Raw genomic sequence first — 26,278 nt, 5'->3', positions numbered from 1 at the left:
GAAACCACCCAAGTGGACAGATTACAAGGTACGTGTGTTCTGTTGCACTGAAACTCTAAGAGTCATTTCGCAGTATCTTGGAAAGGGCAGGAACTAGGAAAAGGACTCTTTTCTGCTACCAATTGGCCATGTGATTTGTGTGCCCACAAGGCCTGCAACCAGTGTAAAAGGAGAGGGTTGGACCAAGAACATTAAATGTTGGGTGGGCGGGAGGGAGGTCAGTGACCTCAGGAAAATGGGTCTCTTCTGAATCGAGGACTTCTGCCCCACAGTGTTAACTCTGTCCATTCAGTGGATCTCAAAGGGGCTGTGATGATACTGTCTGGTAACCACAGCAGAGACATGTTTAAAGGATGGGTGTAATTATCTTCTGCCTCGGGTGGGTTGTCGTGGGTTGGTTTGTTTGTTTTTCTGTTTGCTTTATTTATCTATCGGGTCTTAGTGTGACTCGGCGGCTGTTTTAGTTGCGGCATGCGAACTCAGTTGTGACATGCATGTGGGATCTAGATCCCTGTCCAGGGATCGAACCCGGGCCCCCTGCACTGGGAGCGTGGCGTCTTAACCACTGCACCACCAGGGAAGTCCCGGTTGTCACGGTTTTGAAGAACATGTGGGAGCAGGGAATGGCGTGTGCAAATGCGTGCCCAGGATATATTCCAGAACCATGAGGACTCGTTAGTGAAGTGTTTAATTGGGAGGCAAGGAAGGACAGCTCCATACCCCACATCACAGTGAGGCAGTATTCAAGTTCCCTCCCCGCCACCTAAAGTGGGCTGGCTCTGTCTGCGGCCTACAATTGGGTTTCCACCCTCCTGACTCCCAGTTGGGATTCACCTGGGAAGAGAAGAAAGGGCCTAAAGTTACGTGACCGCTGGGCTAGAACTCTAGAACTCTGCAGTGTACTCTTGGCACCGTGAATTACAGAAACATGTTAGAGTGAGGTATGAGCTAGGCTCTGCTGGAGGCTGAACGCATTCACACACCCCCTTCCCCTGCAACAGCCCACCTCTGCCAGTTACACGGAGAAGAACACAGAACAGAAACAATAGCACACAGCAGCCATTCAAGTTGGTCACAGGACAGGTCTTACCAGAAGTCGGCATGGATATATTTCACAAATGAGAATAAGTTCGAAAATATTAGTGCAATTTAGTCACCACACGGGTGATTTATAAAGATATACTGATAGTAAACAAAACGGTAAAAAAAAAATTAACAGCATTTTATGTTTTTTAAATGGCACCCATTAAAGACTGAAATAGTCAAAATTTGAGACACTTACACACTCAGTACTTTAAAAGTTCACAGACAACAGTGAATTAAAAGGCACTTTAAAAAATCTAGTTTTTCACTACTGCTTGGGAAAAAACTTCATGGTAGCAGTTTCTAAAACCCATCCTTGTCGTTCAGGAACAATTAGTGTTGGCACCAGAGGATCCTATTTGTAAATGGTGGGTGAAGGAGTCAGTCCACAGAACATAATTTGGCCAGGGCTGACTTGCACTCTTGCTCTCCAGCCTTCTGTGGCTAAATGGCGGTTAAGTCAGATAGGAACAGACTTTGGACCACAAGCTCTGGCTTATCAGGAGGCAGTCTAGATGAGACATCTCATGGTTTCGAATACAGCAGTCTGTTCTGCTTCATAGGAAAAGGACAGTGTCAAGGAGTGGGGTTACCCAGAGAATAGCTCGGTAGCCATCATTTCACTTTACCCCTATAGTTTTTAATAAGAGCATCCTGTGTGTGTGGATATGGGGAAAGCTGGGCTTGAGGGACATGCTAAAAAGGGAATAGTATCTGTGACTGTTGACAGCAAGCTCTCAAGTTTGACACTGGTCTAACCAAGTCAGCCTGCAGAGGTGCTGACCTGTTGGCCTTCCTACCTACTTAGGTGCTTCAGGTTCCCATCCCTGCCACCTACCCCACCCCGCCAGTGAGACTTCTGATCGGAAGTCGGTAGACAGGAGAATTCAATGTTGGCACATGGATGAAAGGATGAGGCAAAGGACCAACAGGTTATCTAGTAAACAATAAACTACCTACCCACAACGGTTTTCCCAGGCCAACATCACAAGAAAAGAACCAAGTCATCACTTGCTTCTGCTGGCCTAGCATGTGTGGACACTCCCTGAGTGGCTGGAAAGGTGGGGAGCCGCCAATACCAGGAGCAGGCAGGTGCCCAGCTCCTTATCTCCTTGGTCCACCTATCTCCACACCCCGTGCTTCCACCTCCAGAGCCCTTGAGATAAGACCCAGGGAAGGATCCTTGGGCTTCGCGTTAAAACCACCTTGCTGCCAGTGGAGGTCTGAGGGGATCCAATAGTTGTTACTAAGAAAAAAGTGCTTTTGCAAAAGGGGCAGGTTAGAAGCGGGAGGTGATTGATAGGAATATTCTTTAGAAAAACTCAAATCCCTCTGCTTATCAATACCCAAAAGGCTGAGGCCACCCAGGGCACAATCTGCAGTTTGGTCCACGGGAATACTGAGTGGAGGAGGCGCCCTCACTGCCTGACTCAGGGAGCAATTAACCATCCTTTTTGGCTGGGGGAGCATCAAAGAGCCGGGCTGCCTTCTTGCACAGCAGAGAGAACCAGTAGATCTGGGGAGCGATGAGGAAGGCGTTGGCCACATTGCAGTAGAAAGGAATGTGGAACGGCACTTGGAGCAGGCTCAGTCCCTGCTGCTGGCCATAGGACCAGTACATGAAGGGGAAAAGGAGGATCCGACATGAGAAGAAGGTGGTCAGCGTGAGGATTCCGTTCACCTTGTACAGCAGGGTGTGCTGCTGCTTTAGCTGCAAAAGAGGGAAGGAGAACACAGGGTCACTTTCAGGGAATGACTAGCCTGAGTCCCACAATGGACAGGCCAAGCGTCTCCTTTTCCGACACTTGTAGAAAAGATGATTGAGGACTGCCATATTTGTATATGCATAGAGCCTCATATTGTTTCCAACAGTGATGTGAAATTTGATCTAAGCCACCCAGCTGACAGGAGCACAGGAACGGTGGGTTAGAGAAACTCTGTGGCCAGGAAAAATATATATGAAGAACTGGATCAAATTTGAATCAAATGTACAATTTTTCAATCCCACTGGCTCGAAAGACCAACTGACCTTTAAGTCTGTTCAAGGGTCTCCTACCCCACTATTGATAGCACTAAAGAAGTTTCTCCAAACCCTCCTAATCTACCAAGGAGAAGCAGAGTCTGTTTCCTCGGCACTCCTTCTGCCACTCCTTTCATACGTGCCTGAATCAGAATTCTGCCCAGCGACACAAACGGAGTACTCAGTTCTGCCGTGAAGATGCAGCCAACAAAGAAGTCCCCAAGCTCTCCCCTAAGCCTCTGCAGAGGAAAAGAGGAAAAAGGGAAATAAGTAATGGAGGTTAAGGAACCACCGGAAGGAAAATTCTAACTAGGGCTATTGAAAAGGGTAACCCTGAGCAACCATGCAGGGAAATGGAAGTGCTAAACGGGCCAGTGCAGACCAGTTCACACTGTGCGGCCTCCATAGCAGTGGCACTTGGAATCCTCATGGTCCAGAGGCAACTGCATCACACACTGAGCTTTCTCTAGAGTTTCAGTGTCAGCCAAAAGGAACTCTGCAGCCCACTTTTGGGTATCCAACTTAGTCATGCCAAGGGCACTTAAGCCAGTTCAGTTCCACGAAATATGCACCAGACCCCATGCCTGATGTTAGGGTCCCAACACAATCAAGAGAGACTTATTAAAGAATGTCATGCACTCTACCTCTCCTTTTATCCTTTCAAGAAAGCAGTATAGGGAATTCCCTGGCAATCGAGTGGTTGGGACTCGGCACTTTTGCTGCTGTGGCCCAGCTTCAATCCCTGGCTGGGGAACTGAGATCCCACAAGCCACGAGGCATGGCCAAAAAAAGAAAGCAAGCAAGCAGTATTGGGATAGCAGTTCTGTCTCTTAGTACCACCGAGTGAGGTACGTAAACTCATAGAGCCCCAGTTTCCTCATCTATGGTATAGGGCTAATAATTTCTAATTATCATTTCTAATTATTTCTAATAATTTCTAATCATTATTAGAAAGCAACAAATTTTTTTTTAAGATTTTTTTTTTTTTTGATGTAGACCATTTTTAAAGTCTTTATTGAATTTGTCACAATATTGCTTCTGTTTTATGTTTTGGTTTTTTGGCCGTGAAGCATGTGGGATCTTAGCTCCCTGACCAGGGATCGAACCCGCACCCCCTACGTTGGAAGGTGAAGTCCTAACCACTGGACCCCCAGGGAAGTCCCCAAGCTACAAGTTTTTAAATCAAGCACCTGTCACCTGGTAGGCACTTGGGAATTACTAGTCTCCCCTCTGCATTCCCATTTCTCTTCCTTGTTGGGTGAGTTTTTTTAATGGGAAAAAATGGATCTGGGGAGAAATTATGAGGCTATTTGCTTTGAGAGTCTGTGCTTTTGTGACATCAAAATAATGCAAACAGCCCTCTCTGGGCACTATCAGAGCAAATAACCAGTTGATGGAGCTACTCTCATTTCTTTAAAACAATTTTTATGTTGTTTTGTATAATATATTGGTTTTATATTGTATGAACTAAAGGCAGAACCTTTGACAAATGCTCGGGTATCACAGAGGGCTGGGGGATTGCCAGTAAAGAGGATCACAGACATTTCAGATTTAATTCCTTTCTACACTGTGGCAGCAGCTGGCAGGAGGGCAGTGGGGGCAGCAGGAACGGGGAAGAAAAGGGGGCAGTCAGACGGGACACCCAGTTCAACAGGAGAAACGAGTGGCTGAACCTACTGGTGCCTGTCCTGGGAGGCCATTACCTGTGCGACCGGCACAAGGACAAACAGTATAACTGCGTGGTGCGTGATCATGAGGCGGTTTTTACTTAGGAAGTTTCGAAAAATGGTGAGGGTATGTTTGCTGCTCTGGTCCCCGGTTCGGTACCATTCACAGAGGTACATGGCGTAGGAGTCATAGATCATGTATGGAATCAAAAACCAGACATACTCTCGGGCAAGCCAGTGCCTGAAAGAAAGCATATGGATGGTCCAAGAAGTAATTATGGATATCAGTTATGAAGGCTCACAGCCAGCCTCTTCTTAAACACATCTGCATCAGCTTTGTACTTAATCAGCTGTTTTTACTCCAGATACCTTACAAGGAACATGCTGAAGCTGACAAGGAGAGTGAACAACTTTCTCTAAATTACAGGGCAAACTCATAAGTGTCAAAGGTAGAAAGCAAGGATTCACTCAGCACCATGTGTTTCAGTGACTTGCCGTCACTATTTGCCTGGTTTAGCTACTCTTTTGTAATGGATTTTCTGGTATTTTGTGATATAAGCTGACTTTGATACAGATATCTCTACCAGTGATTCAACAGACCCACCAAGAAACAGGTTTGGAAAGTGACCCAAATTCCAAACCCAGTATTTCCAGTTTAACCTACTCAGTTGCTCAATAGTTGGGACATTACTCTTGCATCTATTTGCAACCCCACTCTAGGGAGTTACCAGGAAGTAACCCTGGCCACTTTCTTTACAATACTATGGCTAAACCCAGTTTCACTCATTAAGAAAAATATCTCTGGAAACGAGCCCAGAGCTCAAGGACTACCTTACAGTAGATAGATACCAAAAGAGAAGCTAAGACAAAAGACAGTGTTCCCATTTACTTGTCCAAAGGGGTTGAATCAATATTTGCTGAGTCAAAATGATAGTTTATCACTGTCCCAGAGCAGATTAGAAGGGAAGTCTCTACAATTTCCAAAATTTTGTTCCCCAAATAGTCACTCTACAGAAAATATACATGAAAAAAAAAATCTAAATTGAAATTATGTACTATCCTGGGAAGGATTAGACTAAGTCAGCAAAGTTTTATCAAGCGCCCATGTGTTAGGTAGAAGAAACCATTTAGTTTTATGGTTCTCAAACTACCTGAACATCAGAATCGCCTGCAGTGCTTATAAAGGGCTCCACGCCTCAGAGACTACACATGGTGTGCCCTGGACCTCAAATCTGTATTTTTAACCTTGTCTTCATTTAACCTAAGGAGCCAGTCCACTGAACTGCAACATTGGGAATATAGAGTGCCATTCACATTTCTGTTCCTGAATGATTCCACACTTAACACAGCAAAACTAAATAATGAGTAAGCAGTGAAATAGGCAAACAAGTAATGGCAAACTTAATATACATTCAGGTAAATTAATTAGCCAAGTTCCAATGAGGCAAAAAGATTCAATATTTATTCTACTGCCCATCTGTGGTCTCCATCGCTTTCTTGAAGCAATTCCAAAGTAAAACAACTATGAAGAGCTATTAAAAACTCATCTGAAATATAACTGACCTCTCCCCTTGAGTGGAGCCTAGGGTTTTAAAATTTTGCATACAGTACCAATTCAATAAGATGAGAAATTGTGGCTGTTAGTTGAATTCCCTGAAGACTTACCAGCAAGCGATCTGGATTATAATCTTAGCTAGCACTAGCCTGGACCTTAACTTTTTTTATAAAATGAAGATAATTAAAAAAAAAAAAAGAAGAAGATAATAATCCTTGTCTTACTTTCCTGACAAAGTTATTGTGAAGATTAGAAAATTACAAGTATTAGAGTACTTTTATTATTATTATTATTATTTTTGGCCACACCACGCAGCTTGTGGGATCTTAGTTCCCAGACCAGGGATTGAACCCAGGTCCTCGGCAGTCGGCGGAGTCCTAACCACTGGACCGCCAGGTTCCTCTCAGTTCCCATTGAGAGTCCTTTTAAATGTAAAAAGTATCAGCACTTACTTAAATGCCAGTGCTAAGATCCCGCAAGATAGCGGTGTGGCCAAAAAAAAAAAAAAGGAAGCGCTTACATTGAGAAATTGCCTAGAGCTGTGTGACTCTCAGCCCTTGTATGGATCTGGGTCTCTTTAAGGAGCTGATGAAACCCCTGGCCCCGCACCACACCCTGCAGATAATTTGGGAAGATTCATAGACACCCCCTCCTACCTACAGACATTCTATATGAAGGCCTAAAATTAAAAGACATAGAATAAAAAAATATTTGGATGTACAGACTATGAACCCCAAAAAGCTTTTTTTTTTTTTTTTCAGATGATTAGGTGCCTTTAGAGCATCCTTGTGCATCCATGTAAGTTGAGGGCACAGAAGGTGGTGTCTGTCTCTATTTTGCAAGCAGAGGATGAATCTAAGGCATAAAGATATACAAAAGGAGGACCCTAAAAGCCAAACTTAGATTTACTACCATGCTCAAGCCACTAAGACACATGGCTTCTGAGGGGAGAACACAACCATGCTACAGAACTGAAAGTTAATTGTGTGCAGATCTCTTCCTGAAATGTGTAGCAGCTGCCTGCTGTTTGCCCTCAAGTGCCGTGGGGCTGCATTTGTCTTAGCTTAATCTCTGCAAAGGAGGCAGGTTTCAAGTTTGACCTGACAAACTGGGGTCAGTGAGGGAGCTTGCTGCACCATCAGAAAATGCTCAATTAAAATAAAAATTGAACCCAGCTGAGAAAATGCTGTTAGTCTTTGGTGTATGCAATCAAAGTCACTTGACCTATCTTCTTCTCTCAGCATCTACAATTCATCGCCAATAACTGGTTTTCTCTAAAAAAAAAAAAAAAAGGCAAAAGAAAAGCACGAAAATCGTGATGGCAGGGTTAATCCCAAATAAGAGCCAGGCACTAAATTTGCAGGCCACAGTGAGATAGATGCCTCTCTCAGGCTCCCCTCCCATTCCATTCGCAACAGGTGAAAACCAGGACACTTAATAGAGTCAACATGAGAAAGGAATCAGGAAAGGCTATTAACTTTCCCTGCACATGTGACAATTGCTCTTCAACTTAACTGTGAGGAGGAAAGGGTGATTCTAGGAAGACAGGTGAAAAGGATGGCTTTGAAAAGGATGGCTTTGAAAAGGATGGCTTGAAAAGGGGGTGGGGGGCACACCACTGTTACCCAGGTCTAAATACTATACAAAGTAGGCCAGCCTGGTCGCTATGATTTGTTTCACTGAATGCACATTTCCTGTCCTGCCTGTGGACTGAACTTTCACACCCATTCGAGTCAGTTTTCTGAAAGCTCCAGAAAACTCTTCATCACCTTCATCTTTCAGAGGAAAGACAAGAGCAGTATTTGTAAGGAAAGGGGTGGTGGATTTGTTCCTTTCCATAGCAGGGCTCTGCTAACCCACACATCCTATCTTGGCCAATGAATGCTCCACAGCAGAACCCCAGGGAGATCATTTAAAAGAACCAAAAGCCATACTTCCACTTTTGAATAATTTTCACATTTATCTATCACATAACTTGGATCGTTGGACCACACTGTCCTCTAACACACCACCTTAAATCAGACTCAGGCTCTGTCATGCTCTAGCATTTCTTCAGTTTACTTTGTCCTAAGCTGGCGATGCTGAAGGAGGTGAGGAGAGGAGGAGGGAACTAGTTATGGTGCCCAAGTTTCATCCATTAATCAGCTGCCTGACGGCACATGCTGATAAAGAACTAGGACCTGTGAGCCACTCAAATGCGGAAGCTTCGAAAAAGTTCAGCGCCGTGATCTGTGTAGCTTTCACCTGGCATTGGATGTTACCTGTCGGTGATCACGTGGCTACAGGAGCGGATGATGATGATCCCAGACCCGGTGGCCAACACAGCCTGCACTGAAGAAACCAGCCTAACGTGAGACAGAAAAGAGAAAAGGGGGGAGGGGGGACGGGAAGCGTGCTCAGTCCAGTCCCATGGACAGCATGAAGCCAGAGCTCTTCAACCTGACTTCCCCAGGCCGCCAGGGCGCCGAGGAAAACGGTAGGGCCGCCGCCGCGCTCCCGACTCCCAAAGCAGCTGGCAGATGTCAGCAGCGGGGAGACGTCCCTCCCGGTCCTCATCAGCGTGGGCAGCCCCCCACCCTCCAGCCTGCTCCCGCTCCACCCTCCTCCGCCTCCCTCCCTCCGGGGGCAGGCTGCACAGGGTCCTCGGAGCGCTCCGGCCCGCGCCGTGGACTGGGCGAGGACCCGGGAGGCGGCCCCCTCGCTTCCTGTTGCCCCCCTTTTCCGCCCTGGGCTCGGCGTTGGGCGGGCGCAGCCGGGGCGCGTGGCCGGGCGGCGGCGAGGCCTCGCCCCGTACCTGGTGCTGATCAGCACGCAGTCGTTGTCGGTCCAGGCAGGCCGCGCGCGCCGCAGCCCCCAGGTGCAGAGCACGAAGAGCCCCGGGAAGAAGAGCGAGCCCCAGGCCAGCGGCAGCAGCATGGGTGCTCGGACTCGGCCGCCTAGCTCGGCGCCCTCGGCGTGGCTCGGTCGGCTCCGCGCGCGCGGCTCCGGGACTGATGCGGCCCGCCTGCCCCTATTTCTACCCTCCGCCGCCCGCCCCGGCCCAGCCCCGGCCCCGGCCCGCCGCGACTCCGGCAGCCGCCGGGCGCTGGTCCCGAGCCCGCGGCGCCACTCCCCGCGTGACCAGGCCGCGGACCGCGATAGGAGCGGGCCGGCCGGGCGGGGCGGGGTCTCGCCGCCACCGCCCCTGGGCCCCGAGGCTTCCCCTGGTTTCCCGGCCGGCGACTAGGCGGCAGCGGGAGCTGCTGCCCGCCGGGCCCCGAGTGAGCGGACGCTGCGCCCCCGACCAGCGGCGCGCGAGTGGCCGCCGCCGGGCCGAGGCCGTGGAGGAAGCGCCGAGGCTCTCGGGGCTTCTGTTCCGTCACCGCGGACGCCTCCCCCTCCCTCGGGGACCCGCCTGGCTGTCGAACTGCCCCGCACCTGCCCTCCGGGCGAGGCGGGCGGGCGGGTGGGGGAGGCCCCGAGGGGGCCAGGTAGGAAAAGGCTCCGGGTCTAGACCCCCGACCAGCAGGGTGGGGTGAGCCCGCGGGGCAGGGGCGTGGCCCGGCGCGAACAGGGCGGTGGGCGTCTCTCCCGGCGAAGGAAGGAGAGGGCGGGTGGACTTGAGGCCGTCAGCCCGCCTGACTTATCTATGAAGCACTCTCGCTTCCAAGTGGGAGGCTTAGGGAAATGGTCTTTCTGCCGGCCAGAGATGGCTTTTCCACGTCCTGCCAACCGCCGAAATTTCTCCAGAGGAGCATCGATCCAGCAGTTCCTCTCTCAAGCCACACATCGAGGTGGAATCTCACGGCTGCAGACCTTCCGTGGTACTGCGGTACTGTCTCTAGGCTTTGGGTCAAGATGCTGTCCCGTCTTGGTGACTGTTTCGTTGTTGTTGTTGACAGCGTCGTCCTTACTTCAAAGTTCTCGGGCCAAATGCCCTGAACTTGGGTGGGCAGAATCGAATCATTTTCACTCAGCACCAGTCACATGGCACCAATACAGTAACCAGTATTACCGGCTTCTCTTCTCTTGGGACTTGCCAGAGTTTTACTTTGGTCTGTATCTTCCTCAGCTTACAAATGTGGGGGGAAAGAATTCATTTATGTCTACAGCAATTGAAAGGTACTGGTGGGTCTCTTCAAATCACCATCATGCAAAATGCTAACCAAAGCCCCATAAGAGTACTTTGGAACAGCTGGGCTCAGCCTCCCTGGGCCAGTTTCCTCATTTGTGAAATGAAGAAGCTGAATTACAAGTTCTCTTAGGTTCTTCCAGCTCAAAATTCTTAAGATTCTACGACTTTTATAAGGTAACAGATTATTTCTTTAGATGTCAATTAAATTTCTCTAACATGGCAGTTGCTGGTGTAGAAGCTGATGTAAACACAGCTTTTAACGTCTTCGTATATGTAGTTAAGGTGAGGGATTTAGGAAGCAACATTAAGGAAGCAGAAAACCCAAAGAAAAGTCTGATATTTCTTCCACTTAGGGCAACATCTCTAACTCCCAAATTCACCGGTAACACCCTTGGTGAAATAAGAAAGATACTTCAATTTGGTAGCAAGATATCTGGCAAATAAAAAGCTTTCTGTACATTCACATTTGCATGAGGGTAAAGGACAGCTATCTTCCATTCTCTCCAGAACAACGAATCCTTCTGCATTGCAATTTCTACTCCCTACCCGTTTATCCCAGTCACCTCCAGCTCCAGCTTTTCCAGAGAGGGACAAGTGGTCACAAGTCCTCCCTGCCTTCTCTTCTTAAAGGGATCAGCAACATGCATCAAGGATGCCAATACTTTTCAGTGATGGGAATCAATCTACTCCCTATGCAAGAAGTCGTTTGTACAGCTCTTAAGGAGTCTATGAAATGAAAACAAAACAACAGATGTTTCATGCATAGAAAATAACCAGTAAAATCAGTTTCCAACACCATGCTCATGAAGTCACCAAAATGTTTAGGTTGAATCACCAGAAGGGCAACAAGCATAAAGTGAGCCCTGGCTTTTCAAGTGGGCAAACGATAAAGTCAAAAAGCATCAAGCTTTTTTTTACACAAACTTCTACTCACCCTTCAGAAGTCTTGAGTCAAATGTTTCCTCCTGAAAGAAGGTTTCAATTTACCTGTCTCTCCAGGCAGGTTTATAAGTTCATTTTCTAAACTGCCTTTGCATTTGAGTAGTGAGCATATTGGTTTTTATTTGTATGCGCTTTCCTTGAAACAGGACCATGTCGGGAATTCCCTGGCGGTCCAGTGGTTAGGACTAGGCGCTCTCACTGCCGGGCCCAGGTTCGATCCCTGGTTGGGGAACTAAGATCCTGCATGCCATTTGGCGCGGCCAAAAAAACCAACAACAAAAAACCCAGAATCTTTTTGTTCTGTTTCCTAAGTTATACCTGGCACATTGCAAGCGCTCAAGAAATGTTTGATACTTTTTAAAGCTAATGCTTATTGAGTACTTACTATGTGCCACGTACTGGATCCAACATTTTGCATGAGTTATCTCATTGGTTCCTCACGAAAAATCTGTTGTCCTCACTCTGTGTGAGTGAGTGTGTGTCTGCAAAATGAGACCCAAAGCAACTAAAATATTGCTAAGGTCACACTGCTGGTAGCAGAGTTGGGATTTGAATTCAGTATTTTCTGCCTTCAAGGTCAATGTGCGTAATGACTATTCTGCCTTCAAACTTTATAAGCAAGGAGAGTACATAATTCTTTTCCACAATGTGGTTTCTGATTAATAACCACTGTTCCTAATTGTTTACCCACAAATATACATGTGTGGAGTGGAGTTCATGGGCTCTGATGCTGCTATTATTAACACCATTTTATATTTATATATAACTTTATAATTTTTCAAAGCACTTTACATATATTATCTCACTTGGTTCTCAAAATAACCCAGTGAGGTAGGTGAACATATTATTTTCATTTTATAGATAAGGAAACGTGGATGCAAATGGTAAACTGAATTGCCACCCTACGAAGTGGCAAGTCTCAAATTAGGACCCTGGACTGCTGATTCATGTTCCAGGGTGATTTCAACTACTTCATGCTGTAGGGTTGGGATTTAAGGAGGTTTTGATTATGCTTCCTTTGTGGGTTTCAGGCGTGAGCTTGGGTTACTGGATGTTAAGACTTATTTACCAAATCAGAGTTACACCCCTTGAATGGGAATTAATAAAGCTCCCAGTTTGGGAGGGCTGTGGTGGGATTTCTAGGTGGTTTCTTCTGCCACTGAGGTATATGATCCTGTTTTTTGGTCCCCATCTCTTCCATTCCTTTAGATCCCTATCTGGGTACCATTAGGGGATAAGATACACGACTATCCCCACGTCTGCTCCCTGGTTTCTCCAACCTTAAATTGAAAATTCCATATTTACTTGTAGAATGCTTTGAGAATACTCAAGTGAATATCATTAAGATATGTGATGTGTGGGCTGCTACCTTGCATCTATCGGAAAAAAGGTTGAGATTCACACTTGAAACATCTTCACATGGAGCATCTGAACCAAAAGAGAACTTGGAGGTCTCCATCCACTCATCTACTTTAAAAGTCATAACAGAGAAAATGAAACACTTCTGAAATGAAAATTATTTTGTTTAGAACCTCACTTCCTTTCTGCATTAGGGACAGGTGAAGCAGAAACAGAGCAGGAACGAGGAGAAAAGGAGAAATGAAGTGATGGGAAGAGACATGGAGAGAAAGATACAGCACAGAAAGAAGATCCACCGGAAGAGACTGAGATAGATACAAGGAATAAAAAGGCCAAGATACAGCCTTCAACACAGGAAAATAGGCATAGAGATACGGATCCAGAGATTGGAATTCACAACAAGCGAACAAGAGGAAAAGGGCTGTAAGACGTAGAGAAAGATGAAATGAGGCAGACGAAGAGAAAGAAAGTGATGGCCGTTAATGGAACATCACTCCCTTTGGGCTACCATCAGCAAAAGCCAGACAGCATTTCAAGGAGGCAGCTTGCTCTCAGGACTCAGAGTGTGGCCAGGAGGAAGTTAGCTGCCTTCCTTTTTTTTTCTCTTGTACTTTGCACTCAGTAACAACACCTGATCAACACCTTTCGCTGATACCTGCATTTGTGTTTCCCCTCCAGACTGAATGCTCCTGATGGGCAGGTGGGGCCTATCTATCCAGGAGGCAGCCATGGCATTCAGCTCCAGGGTTAGGAGTAGAGGACCTGAGTGCCCGTTTTGGCTCTGCTACTCAGAAGCTGTGTGACATGGAGAAAACTACCTACCCTTCCCTGTAAATGGGGGTTCCTCTACCTAACTCACAGGGTGGCTGTGAGAATTAGGTGAAATCTTTTCAAAAATACATGTAAACTGTATGCAGGGCAGGGACTTCCCTGGCGGTCCAGTGGTTAAGACTCCACGCTTCCACTGCAGGGGGCGCAGGTTCGATCCCTGGACCAGGAACTAAGATCCCACATGACACTTGGCACAGACAAAAACAAAAAAAACAAAAAACTGTATGCAGGGCAGAGGCCAGGGATTATTGTTCTTTCTCTTGGTATCCCCACAGCACAGTTACTTGCTGGTAAGCTTCTCAATAAACATCTATTGGGTTGAAGATGCCCTAGGCCTGCCTTAGCCAGCTTCCAGACTGCAGCTTCCTCAGTTTTATCCTGGACTATTTGCAATAGCAAACTATGAGTCCGAGAAGCACAGTCACACCCAAGCACGTGGCTTCTGCAAACAGTGGCCGCAGCTGCACACCACAGGAAAGTCTTTGCTTTTGTACACAGTGATAATGATCCCTGTCAATAAAAACCATAATTTACACAAAGAGCTGATTATATAGTGCTTGCCTTTGTGTATTGCTCTATGTTTTTTCAAAGTCCTTTCACATACGCGTTTCCTTTGCTATAAATGCAAAAATTTGCTTGTTTGCAGATGGCTACACCTAACTAAAAGTAGAGTAAGTCCTACAAGCTTAAAAAGTATTCAAGGACGTTGATCCATTAAGGAAATTACCTTTGAAATGAGTTAGAACCAGCAAATTGCTGTGAACAAATTCAGCTGCCTTCCTAAATCATCAGGTCAACAATTTTCAGTGTCTTCATGTCTCATAAGTAATTCCATAAAAGGTTGATTTTGCTTACTTTACTTAACTCATATGATTTCTTTCTTTTTTTTTTTTTTAGTTTTTTGGTCATAAAAGTAATACTTTAAAAAGTAAAACCTGTGCAGTATGGAAAATAATAATCATAAATAATGCCACCACTGAGAGATATTACTCTCAGATTATTAACATTTTAGTAGAATTCTTCCCAGTCTTCTTTATATGCATTTATTATATATTTCATTGAGATCATGCTTTAAATTAATTTTTAAAATTTATTTATTTATTTACTTTTGGCTGTGTTAGGTCTTCGTCACTGCTCCTGGGCTTTCTCTAGTTGCGGCGAGCGGGCACTACTCTTTGTTGTGGTGAGCAGACTTCTCATTGTGGTGGCTTCTCTTGTTGTGGAGCACGGGCTCTAGGCGCGTTGGCGTCAGTAGTTGTGGCACGTGGGCTCAGTAGTCGTGGCTTGCAGGCTCTAGAGCGCAGGCTCAGTAGTTGTGGCGCACGGGCTTAGTTGCTCTGCGGCATATGGGATCTTCCCGGACCAGGGCTCAAACCCGAGTCTCCTGCATTGGCAGGTGGATTCTTAACCACTGCACCACCAGGGAACTCCCTTTAAATTAATTTTGAATATTAATATTTCACTTATCATAAGCATTTTCAATGTTAAGATTTTCACAAACCTCATTTTTAATAAGTCAGAAGTGATTTGATATTTGAATTATTGTAGATTATCTTTCAAAGTGGGTTTTCACTGGTTTTGAAAGGAATTCTTGGGGTGAGAGCAGGTTTGTTCGTAGACATATCTTGGCACACAAACATGGACAATGCCTTCATCCTTTCTGGTAACTTTATCCTTAAAAATATTAAGATTCTCATCCTTACTAGCACTCTCAATTTCTGTTTTTAAAGTGGCATCATAATATCTATAGCAACCCAAGCTCCTATTTAAGTATCTAGTTTTTTCTTTTTATAGGCTGAGCTCTATTAACCTATGTAGTAAACTATAGTTATGTAGGCGCTTGGTACTTAAGAAATGAATGAAGGAAAAGCATTCCTGTGAAGCTAAGTCTGTAGTGTCTTGTGCCATGCACAATCTCAACGCCAAGAGTTAATTACAGCTCAGCAAGATTGTAGGTGAAAACTTAAATGCCAGAAACTAAGAACAATGCAGAAAACCAGCATTCAAAAAGATACATGCACCCCTATGTTCACAGCAGCACTATTCACAACAGCCAAGGCACGGAAACAACCTAAATGTTCATTGACAGATGAATGGATAAAGAAGATGTGGTATGTATATACAGTGGAATACTACTCAGTCATAAAAAAGAATGAAATAATGCCATTTGCAGCAACATGAATGGATGTAGAGATTATCATACTAAGTGAAGTCAGAAACAGAAAGGAAAATACCATACAACATCACTTATATGTGGAATCTAAAATATGACACAGGACTTCCCTGGTGGTGCAGTGGTTAAGAAACTGCCTGCCAATGCAGGGGACACAGGTTCGAGCCCTGGTCCGGGAAGATCCCATATGCTGCAGAGCAACTAAGCCCGTGTGCCACAACTACTGAGCCTACGCTCTAGAGCCCACGAGCCGTAACTACTGAGCCCATGTGCCACAACTGCTGAAGTCCACACACCTAGAGCCCGTGCTCTGCAACAAGAGAAGCCACCACAATGAGAAGCCTGCACACTGCAACAAAGAGTAGCCCCCGCTCGCCATGACTAGAGAAAGCCCACATGCAGCAACCAAGAACCAATGCAGCCAAAAATAAATAAATTAATTAATTAAAAATAAATAAATAAAATAAAAATATGACACAAATGAACTTATCTACAAAAGAGACTCACAGACATAGAACAGACTTGCGGTTGCCAGGGAGGAGGGGGACTGGGGGAGGGATGGATTGGGAGTCTGGGATTAGCAGAGGCCAACTATTTTATATAGAATGGATAACAAGGTCCTACTGTATAGCACAAGGAACTATATTCAATATCCTGGATAAACCATAATGGAACAAAATATAAAAAAATGTATATATATGTATAACTGAATCACTGTTGTATAGCAGAAATTAACACATTGTAAGTTAACTGTACTTCATTAAAAAAAAAAAAAGAACCATGCAGAGAGAGGTGATTAGTTACAGAGACTTAAAAGTATACTTTGGGAAGGAATCTTCATTATATATAGCAACAAGAACCTCAGCCCCATTGTATATATGTGCCACATCTTCTTTATCCATTCATCTGTTGATGGACACTTAGGTTGCTTCCATGTCCTGGCTATTGTAAATACAGCTGCAATGAAATATTACTCAGCCATAAAAAGGAACAAAACTGAGTTATTTGTAGTGAGATGGATCGACCTAGAGACTGTCATACAGAGTGAAGTAAGTCAGAAAGAGAAAAACAAATACCGTATGCTAACACATATATATGGAATCTAAAAAAAAAAAAAAATGGTCATGAAGAACCTAGGGGCAAGTCGGGAATAAAGATGCAGACCTACTAGAGAATGGACTTGAGGATATGGGGAGGGGGAAGGATAAGCTGGGACAAAGTGAGAGAGTGGAATGGACACATATACACTACCAAATGTAAAATAGATAGCTAGTGGGAAGCAGCCGCATAGCACAGGGAGATCAGCTCCGTGCTTTATGACCACCTAGAGGGGTGGGATAGGGAGGGTGGGAGGGAGGGAGATGCAAGAGGGAAGAGATATGGGGATATATGTATATGTATAGCTGATTCACTTTGTTATAAAGCAGAAACTAACACACCATTGTAAAGCAATTATACTCCAATAAAGATGTTAAAAAAAAAAAAAGAACCTCAGCCGCAAGCATCCTAGCGCATGCTTATGTGGCACCTGAGTGTCATACTTGTCTGTGACTGACTTCATGAACTATGAACGGTCAGTCTAAAGACTGAATGAACTGTTGAGGTAAGAGCCAGGCTGAAATACATTTGCTCTGCAGACAGAGCAAACTCCCACGTTGCCAGGTAACATGATGGAGCTGCCTCGCAGAGGTCTTAGAAGGATTTGGAAGGTTTTAAATAATATTAGTGTAAGATGAAGGGCAGGGAGCACTTGGTAGTCAAGAGTCTGCCACTTTCCTTCTTTTATGTGTTATAAATCCATTGTTTCCTTATGCAGTATCTGTGGCTTGATCGGTTTGTCCTTATATGTTTTCTTCTCCTGTTTAGATAGTAAAATACCATGTCCACTCAATCTGCTGCTGTTTAACATCTACTATTGTGGTCCTGGCCAATACAGCAGCACACACATTAGCCTTCAAAAAAGATTTTAACATTGAAAAGGGAGAGAAACAACTATCACTATTTTTCAAACAATATGGTAATTTATCAAGAAAAGATAAGAAAATCAACTGAAATATAGAATAAAACAGTTGAGGTAAGGTGGCTGGATACAAAATTGACACACAAAAATAAATGGCTTTTCTATAAGCCAACAAATAACAATTAGAAATGGTAATAGAAAAAGAGGACCATTTACAATTTTTTTGTAATTTATAAAATCACTAGTTTTAGACCTAACAAGAAATATGCAAGACCTATATGAAGAAAGCCACAAACCTTTACTGAAAGACATAAAAACCTAAATAAATGGAGAGCATGGCCTAAAAATTCAATATTGTAAACATGTCAACTTTCCCCAAATTGATCTCTAAATTCAATACAATTCCAGTCAAAATCCCAGCGTGTTTTTAATGGACTCCATAAGCTCTTTCTAAAGCTTATGTGGGACTTTCCTGGTGGTCCAGTGGCTAAGACTCTGCACTCCCAGTGCAGGGGGCCTGGGTTTTATCCCTCGTCAGGGAACTAGATCCCACATGCCGCAACTAAGAGTTCATGTGCCGCAACTAAAGATCCCACACGCAGCAACAACGATCCCGCGTGCCGCAACTAAGACCCGGCGCAGCCAAATAAATAAATAAATAATAAAGCTTCTGTGAATTAGAGAATATGTGCAAGTAAATATTTACAAGACTGATAATATCCAGTGTACATAAAGATATGAGGGTTATAGACACTTTTCAGTGCTGATAGAAGTATAAATATGTATTGCAAGGATTCAGCATTGTTTGTAACAGCAAAGAAAAATTAGGAATGATCTAAATATCCAATAGTGGAATGCAGATCTTCCTCAGCTTATGGTGGTGTTATGTCCTGATAAACTCATGGTAAGTTGAAAATATCATAAGTTGAAAATGCATTTAATACACCCAACCTACTGAACAACATAGCTGAGCCTAGCCCATCTTAATTAAAAGTGCTCAGAACACATACATTAGCCTACATTTGGGCAAAATCATCTAACACAAAGCTTATTTTATAATAAAGTGTTGAACATCTCATGCAATTTATTGAGTACTGTACTGAAAGTGAAAAGCAGAATGGGTTAGTGTACCAGTTGTTTACCCTCAATTGCCTCGCTGACAGGAGCTGCAGCTCGCTGCCCCTGCCCAGCATCACAAGAGAGTATATTCACCCAGCACACTGCTAGCCCGGGAAAAGATCAAAATTCGAAATTTGAAGTATGGTTTCTACTGAATGCATATTGCTTTCGCATTATCATAAAGTTGAAAAATTGTAAATTGAACTATCGTAAGTCAAGTGGGAGACATAAAATATTTTATGGTATGATCAAACTATGGAATGCTACATAGCCTCTAAAAGGAGAGATAGACCAAAATACAGAGAAAGATCTCCAGAACATACTGGAAATTTAAAGGGGAAAGAATAAATCACAACAATAAGTACAGTGAGATGTAACTTACAGTTAAAAAAAAACTATAAATGTGTTTGTACGTATATTGCTACATAATCACGCAAAGAAAGGTTTGGAAGGGGAACACCAGACTAACAGTGTGGGGAGAGAAGTGTGTATGGGCGTGTGTTGGTTTTCTGTCTGTGGGGTGAGGTGAATTAAGAATGACTTTTACATTTTCCTGTGTTGTACAAGTGTATGAGGGTTTTGAAAACTATAGTTAGAAATTTGATAAAGCACACTGCCTTGAAAATTACATGAAAGGTAATATTTTTAAAAATATGACATTCAGGGACTTCCCTGGTGGTCCAGTGGTTAGGACTCTGCACTCTCACTGCCAAGGGCCCGGGCTCAATCCCTGGTCGTGGAACTAAGATCCTGCAAGCTGTGCAGCATGGCAAAAAAAAAAAAAAAAAAAGAAATGACATTCATTTAACATACTTTTGAGGAGTCTTCATTTTTTAAAGTGTAAGAGTGTCACATAAGCTGTTGGAAAGTAATGGCCTTGATTTTTATACGTAATGCTGTACCAGGACCTGGCTCAGGTAGGTTAGAGAGGCATTAAGAGCAAAAACACTTGAACATAACAGACTTCGGTGTCATCTTAGCAGGCCAGCACTTAGCCGCCTGACCTTGGCTTCTCACCCTACTGTCCCACCTACATCAAGAACTATGGAGAAGACTAAGAAATAACATGTATGAGGGACTTCCCTGGTGGCGCAGTGGTTAAGAATCTGCCTGCCAATGCAGGGGACACGGGTTCAAGCCCTGGTCCGGGAAGATCCCACATGCCGTGGAGCAACTGAGCCCATGCTCCACAACTACTGAGGCTGCGCCCTAGAGCCCACGAGCCACAACTACTGAAGCCCACAAGCCTAGAGCCTGTGCTCCGCAACAAGAGAAGCCACCGCAGTGAGAAGCCTGCGCGCTGCAATGAAGAGTAGCCCCCTCTCGCCACAACTAGAGAAAGCCCGCGTGCAGCAAGTAAGACCCAATGCAGCCAAAAATAAATAAATAAATTTTTAAAACTTAAAAAAAAAAAGAACATATATGCGGAATTCCTTGGTGGTCCAGTGGTTAGGACTCCGAGCTTCCACTGCAGGGGGCCTGGGTTCAATCCCTGGTCAGGGAACTAGGATCCCACAAGCCTTCTGGCCAAGATAATAATAATAACATATATGAAAACATTTAAACTGTTCATTAAAGTACTATGTAAATGCACTATATTGTATTAGTCCCTGAAACCATTTGCTATCATTTGGTGTAGTGCATTAAATCTGCCCGTAAAATGCTGTATAAGTACCCCGGGTGCTAACCTATTGCACTACTGGAGTGCCTCTCCATCAAATGCTAAACTCTAAACCCAACAAATAAATGTGCTTAGGCTAGGGCAGTGAGGGCAAAGAAAAAGAGAAACCGATGATAAGCAAAGTGAAGATTTTCACAGGCATTTGAAAATGTGTGATTGGCACTAAGGAGAGAAAGCCAAGTGTGGACAGAAAAGATGTGGAGACTAGAGATGGCTGTGAGAGTGATCTCTCAAAGCAACGAATCTCCATGGGGGATTGGGGTGGAGGAAGCTATCAGAATCTTGAACAATATTATATTAAGGACATAAAACTTTTGACTGGCTTTCTGATGTAGACCTAAAAATGCTTAGCTGGGCAAAATATTCTCGGCTGATGGAGAATGGATAAAAACTACATATCAGTGATCGTAAAATTGGAGGAATGACGATCACACCTTTTATTGGAACATTGTGTGGGGGAGGGTTGGTCACAAGATTGTTATGTTTAGCAGAAGGAAGATGGGCTTAAAAAAAAAGTTTAAGAAATATTCAGTGGGATTACCCCTCCCTTTAGAATTGCATACAAAACGTTGTATAAATGTATCTTTTTCTGGGGAAAGGATCTATCCTATAGAGTTCTTCACCTCCTCCAAGGGGTCCAGATTCAAAAAAGATTAAGAACTAGTGGTGTAGACCAGGAGAAGAGGAACAGCTGAAGATCCAGCTCAGGGAATGCACCAGAACACAGCAGGAAGACAACACAAAAAGAGGGCAGGAAGTGGCTGTGGCACTGTGAGAAATTTGAGGGTGGTTAGACACATTAATTAATGGTAGCTACATTGTATTAATTGTACTGGTTAGTTAATGTCAATTTTATAAAACAAGTGTTTATATTTGTTGTAATGTGTAAGACTTGCACCAAAGGGTTTGTAATTTTCACCTGTGTAATTATCACTTTGTTGAGTGAATGAAGGAATTATTATGAACCCAATGCAGCCAGTGGGGAAGGGTCCTAATTTAAAAGCATCCAGGGGCTTCCCTGGTGGCACAGTGGTTAAGAATCCGCCTGCCAATGCAGGGAACACGGGTTCGAGCCCTGGTCCAGGAAGATCCCACATGCCGCGGAGCAACTAAGCCCGTGCGCCACAACTACTGAGCCTGCGCTCTGGAGCCCGCGAGCCACAACTGCTGAGCCCGTATGCCTCGAGCCTGTGCTCCGCAACAAGAGAAGCCACCGCAGTGAGAAGCCTGCGCACCGCAACAAAGAGTAGCTCCCGCTCGCCGCGACCAGAGACAAGCCCACGCGCAGCAACGAAGACCCAACGCAGCCAAAAATAAAAATAAAACAAACAAATAAATAAAATAAAAGCATACAGGCGTGACTGATTGCCTGAGCTACCACTGATGGGAACAGGGGAGCTGCTGAAGCTAGCTGGAGATTATAATCTCTTTAGATTTAATCAGGGGGCATGCACGGAGAACCGGAGTACCAATCAAAACAAAACTGCGTGTCTAGGATATGGGAACATTCAGAACTATCGGAATGTCAGTCAAGAACAAACGCCGGTGTCCAGGATGTTCAGAAAATTCCGGAATGAAGAACAACAAAAGAAACTGTCATCATGAAAAGTCATGCACTTAAAACAGTCCATAAAGAAGCGCCCAAAAGACATTTTGAACAAGATTTAATATAGAAATTAAACTATATGCTTCTACTATAAGTTGGCTTGGGAGCTTTTGCCACCCATAGTGACAACAGGATCTAAGTGTGGTTGTGCTTGAGGGTCATAAGGAGGCATTGTGGAAATTTGTAGGGGGTATTTTTGGTTATCACAATGTTGGGGGAAGGGGTTATGCTACTGGCATTTAGTGGGTAAAGATCACGTAATTCAGACATTCTGTGATTTTTTTTTTTTTTATGAGAAGTTTCATAAAAAGCCCAGCTATTCAGGAGAAGGAATAGCTGGGATCGTTATGGAGATCCCTCTTAATGTAATAAAGACACTGTTTCGATCTTAGAAAATAACATCCTCTGCACAATGTCTACTCAATTTATTACAGTACAGCTACTTCAAAAATAATGAAACCGGTTGCAAATATAATAGGATATTGGAGACTCCTTTTAACAGAGTTAGAAAAAAGCAGTAAATTGACAGAGGCACATGAAATTTAGAGATCTCACTGGATCTCATTAACAAAGTCTGTTTTAAAATTACTTAGTATTTCCAGCCTACCTGTATATGCTTACAATTTTTTGGCACAAAGAGAAACATTATGAAAATTCCTCCTTTGGAAGGTTACTGTTGTTTTTCCATTTTATTCTGATGCTATCCTCAGAGATGCACCCTAACACTCCCCTACAGACTGTTGTAGTACTTTCTCCTTTACTTCTCCATCTTTTTTCCATTACCGATTAAAGGATTAAAGGACAGGGTCTCCAAGATTTTTTTTTTTTTTAAGTATTAGAAACTGAATTTATTCCTCATTTGGTGACATTTCAAGGTAGAAACTATGTCTTCTATGATGACTTCATCATCAGTTGTACCCTATTCCATAACAGGAAATTGTTTTGTTTATAAAAAGCCCAGCTCATTTGTGAGAATACCACATGCTCCTATTTTCATACCCAAATTTCTCATATCTGTACACTTCCGTATTTTATTTATCTTAAGAGTGTATAATCTGTCTTTCCAGGCTTCCTCCTTCTATTAAAGATATTTCTCTCTTTTGCTTATCATAAACAGTCTAGCCTGTTACTACTTAATGCAGTGTTCTTCACCTGATGTCCACCTATCTCTCTGCTCTTTCATCTTCCTAGACTTTTGTACCGTGTAACTCTCTTAAACCCAAACTTATATTCATTATTATTATCTTATCTGGAAAAAGGGAGAAGGGGGATAATGGAGTTGGGAGCTTCAGCATAGGGAAAGGTTTGGGTTGCAGGGGGAATGCAATGAGAGTTGACAAGGGACTTGTAAAAGGACAATCAGTGGCAATGGGACAGCATGACTTTGTATTGGAGATGGTCACCCTGGTATCATGGCTCTCCATGACATTGTGGGCCACTTGGAAGCAGAGAAAACAAAAATGAGGGGACTAGGGCTGATGACAGGCCTGGTGAAGCTGGTCCTGTCACTCCTCTTCTTACAATCCTTCAAAGGCTTCCCATCTCTCAGATGACCTTCAAGAGTCTCCACCATCTGGCACTGCCAATTTCCTCGGCCTCTTGTTCCATTCTCCCCTCGGCTTTGAAAGTCCCATCACCCTGGCCAATTTTTCTATCTTCATGGCTTTTGCATATACTGCTCCTTTTGTCTGTCATCTCCTGTTCACACCCCACCCTTTGCTTCACCTTAAAAGTCACTTCCTTCAAGAAGCCTCTCCTGACCCCCAAAATCCAATCAGAGCACTCTATCAATATCGTCTTTCATAGTACGCTTTACTTGTCTTTCATTAGACCTAACACAATTCTTTGCTTATTTGTATGAATACCCTTTTCATACCTGGAAATAGTTCCGTGGAGGCAGGAACTTGGTCTATTTTGTTGGTTGCTAAAGTCCCAGCACCTGGCCTAGTGCCTGTTGCCAGCAGGAACATTCATTCATTCATTCAATAAATTTATTGAATGAATGAATGAATGGCAGGAAGAGTTGGTTATGGAACCTTGGGAATGTTTTTTGTTAGTTTTTAACTACATCCCAATTTCCTCATCTGTGAATAGCAGATAATAACTAACAACCTCAGAACTGCCATGTAGATTGAGACAATGTATACTTAGCATGGTGCCTGGCATATAGTAAGGGCTAGGAAATGTGAGCTATTATTATCATCATTAAATATAAGCGCTGTGAGCAACCAGAACGCTCATCCATTGCTGGCAGGAATGCGAAAATGATAACAGCCCACTTTGGAAAACAGTTGACCAGTTTCTTATAAACACAGACTTACTATACAACCCAACAATCCCACTTCTACGTATTTACCCAAGTGAAATGAAAACTTATGTTCACACAAAAACCTGCCTATGAATGTTTATAGCAGTTTTATTCATAATTGCCCCAAACTAGAAACAACCCAAATGTCCTTCAGCCAGGGAATGTATAAACAAACTGTGGTATATCCATATAGTGGATTACCACTCAGCAAGAAGAAATAAACTACTGATACATGCAACGACATGGATGATATACAAATGTATTACGTTGAGTGAAAGAAGCCAGACTCAAGAGGTGACATACTGTATGATCCCATTTATATGACATTCTGGAAAAGTCAAACTATAGGGACAGAAATCTGGTCAGTGGTTGCCAGGGGATGAGGTGGGGCATGAGAGAATTTGGGGGGATGATGGAACTGTCCTAGGATTTGATTGTGACAGTGGTTACATGACTATATGCATTTATTAAAACTCACGGCATTCTAAACGACATGGGTGGATTTTACTGTATATAAATTATTTCTTACTGTATATAAAAAATGAAAAACATCCAAGAAAGATGGATATAATGATCATTTCCTTTATAAAAAAAAGGCATTTATATTTCTGATTATAAAAATGCTACAGGCTCATAGACACTTTGGGAAAATGTGCAAAGAATACAGTCCATCACCTGCAGAAAAGTAGTATTTCTTGCTATAATTTTTATAGGCACAAAATACACACACATGTAAACTGGGACCATGCTGTATATTTTTGCTTTCTGAAATATATTATGCACATTTTCCCATGTCATTAAATAATTTTCAAAAACCATGATTTTGAGTCAATAATATTCTATTATGTAACTGATTTATATTTTTAAGCCTTCCTTTACTGTTAGAAATTATATTGCTCCCATCTTTTTTTTAACCACAATTTCGATTAAAAAAAAAAAAAAAAAAAAGCTCATTGGGGCCAGGGACGCTTCATCATGGCGTTTTACCATGTTTAACTGGTAAAACAACTCTTCCCTTGTCTGCAATTATCTCATTGTGTCTGGAGGAAAAGTGGTTCCACAGGGTGACCTGGCTTTTTCCTTTGTGGTGCATAAGGGCTAGACACACTCATATTACCTGTATTACTAGCTTAAATTTGCATAGCGCTTTTAATTTTTATCTCTCGCCACATCCTTGCAGGGTAAGCAGGGCCGATGTAGTAATTTGTTCAAGATCACACAGCTCATCATTCGTGGACCATGACTTCGACTCCAGCTACTCAGAGTCTCAGAAAGTCAACATTTCCCCAGGGCGGGTCACTGCCTAATCTGGCTCTTTTTCCCCGCCCCCGCTACTGCCACTGAGCAAGGGGCCCCTGGGTGCGGACGCCCCCAGAAAACGCTGCCTAGAAGCTTGGCACACGGGGAATTTAACTCTTGTCAAGTGGACAAATTCCCGTCCTACCAATTGTCCTTGGCAACATCGCCACTTACCAGCTGGGGTCATTTCTCCCCCGATGGCTGGGGGGACACCTACTGCCACTGAGCAAGGGGCCCCTGGGAGCGGAAGGATCGCCGGCCTCGCGGCCCGTGAGAGTTGCTGTCATTCGATCGCGACGCTGCTGGGGCGCACCCTCACTGGGGGGTCCTGCCGGAGCGGCCGGGCCCTCCCCAGCGCCAGGGCCCAAGTGGGGAGGGCGCCTTCGGCGAGGTGAAGCGGGTCCCCACCATCTTAAGGAGGGGTGAGGGCAGGTGGGGGCCGCCGGACTACAGGGCTGCCCGGGGAGACTCCGGGAGGTGACGGGAACGCCTCCTCCGGGGGACCAGAGGTCAGTCCTCCGCTATCCCAGAATGCCCCGGATCCCGGAAGTGCCTGGCTTC

The 26,278-nt window shown here is 44.2% G+C and overlaps 1 protein-coding gene across 3 annotated transcripts; it reads right to left on the bottom strand.

Annotated features, from left to right (window-relative positions):
• Window positions 1-689: 689 nt before the first annotated feature.
• Window positions 690-26,240, bottom strand: TLCD3A (TLC domain containing 3A). Of its 3 annotated transcripts, none has more exons than XM_061175069.1 (5): window positions 25,892-26,240; window positions 8,587-8,670; window positions 4,807-5,011; window positions 3,247-3,342; window positions 690-2,794 (listed from the first exon to the last, which is right to left on the bottom strand). In XM_061175069.1, the coding sequence occupies exons 1-5, from the start codon at window positions 26,002-26,004 to the stop codon at window positions 2,525-2,527; spliced, it is 768 nt and encodes a 255-aa protein (XP_061031052.1). In that variant the 5' UTR covers window positions 26,005-26,240; the 3' UTR covers window positions 690-2,524. The 3 variants fall into 3 exon arrangements, with proteins under 3 accessions (XP_061031052.1, XP_061031053.1, XP_061031054.1); XM_061175070.1 differs by lacking the exon at window positions 25,892-26,240 and adding an exon at window positions 9,120-9,427; XM_061175071.1 differs by lacking the exons at window positions 690-2,794; window positions 4,807-5,011; window positions 25,892-26,240 and adding an exon at window positions 9,120-9,414 and having other exon boundaries at window positions 3,285-3,342.
• Window positions 26,241-26,278: the final 38 nt, after the last annotated feature.

Source organism: Eubalaena glacialis, chromosome 19 (assembly GCF_028564815.1).
Source record: "Eubalaena glacialis isolate mEubGla1 chromosome 19, mEubGla1.1.hap2.+ XY, whole genome shotgun sequence".
Taxonomy (NCBI): domain Eukaryota; kingdom Metazoa; phylum Chordata; class Mammalia; order Artiodactyla; family Balaenidae; genus Eubalaena; species Eubalaena glacialis.
The sequence above is the reverse complement of the archived record's forward strand: the minus strand, read 5'-3'. Positions and strand labels throughout refer to the sequence as shown.

What these genes read in the sequence shown, in the direction of transcription:
- TLCD3A (XM_061175070.1), bottom strand. Translation starts at nt 9,241, where the DNA reads ATGCTGCTGCCGCTGGCCTGGGGCTCGCTCTTCTTCCCGGGGCTCTTC. An exon ending in AGCCACGTGATCACCGACAG is followed by an intron (nt 5,012 to 8,586) that starts GTAACATCCAAT and finishes GCTTTCTTTCAG; the next exon opens with GCACTGGCTTGCCCGAGAGT. An exon ending in TGGGCAGAATTCTGATTCAG is followed by an intron (nt 2,795 to 3,246) that starts GCACGTATGAAA and finishes CCTCTTTTGCAG; the next exon opens with CTAAAGCAGCAGCACACCCT.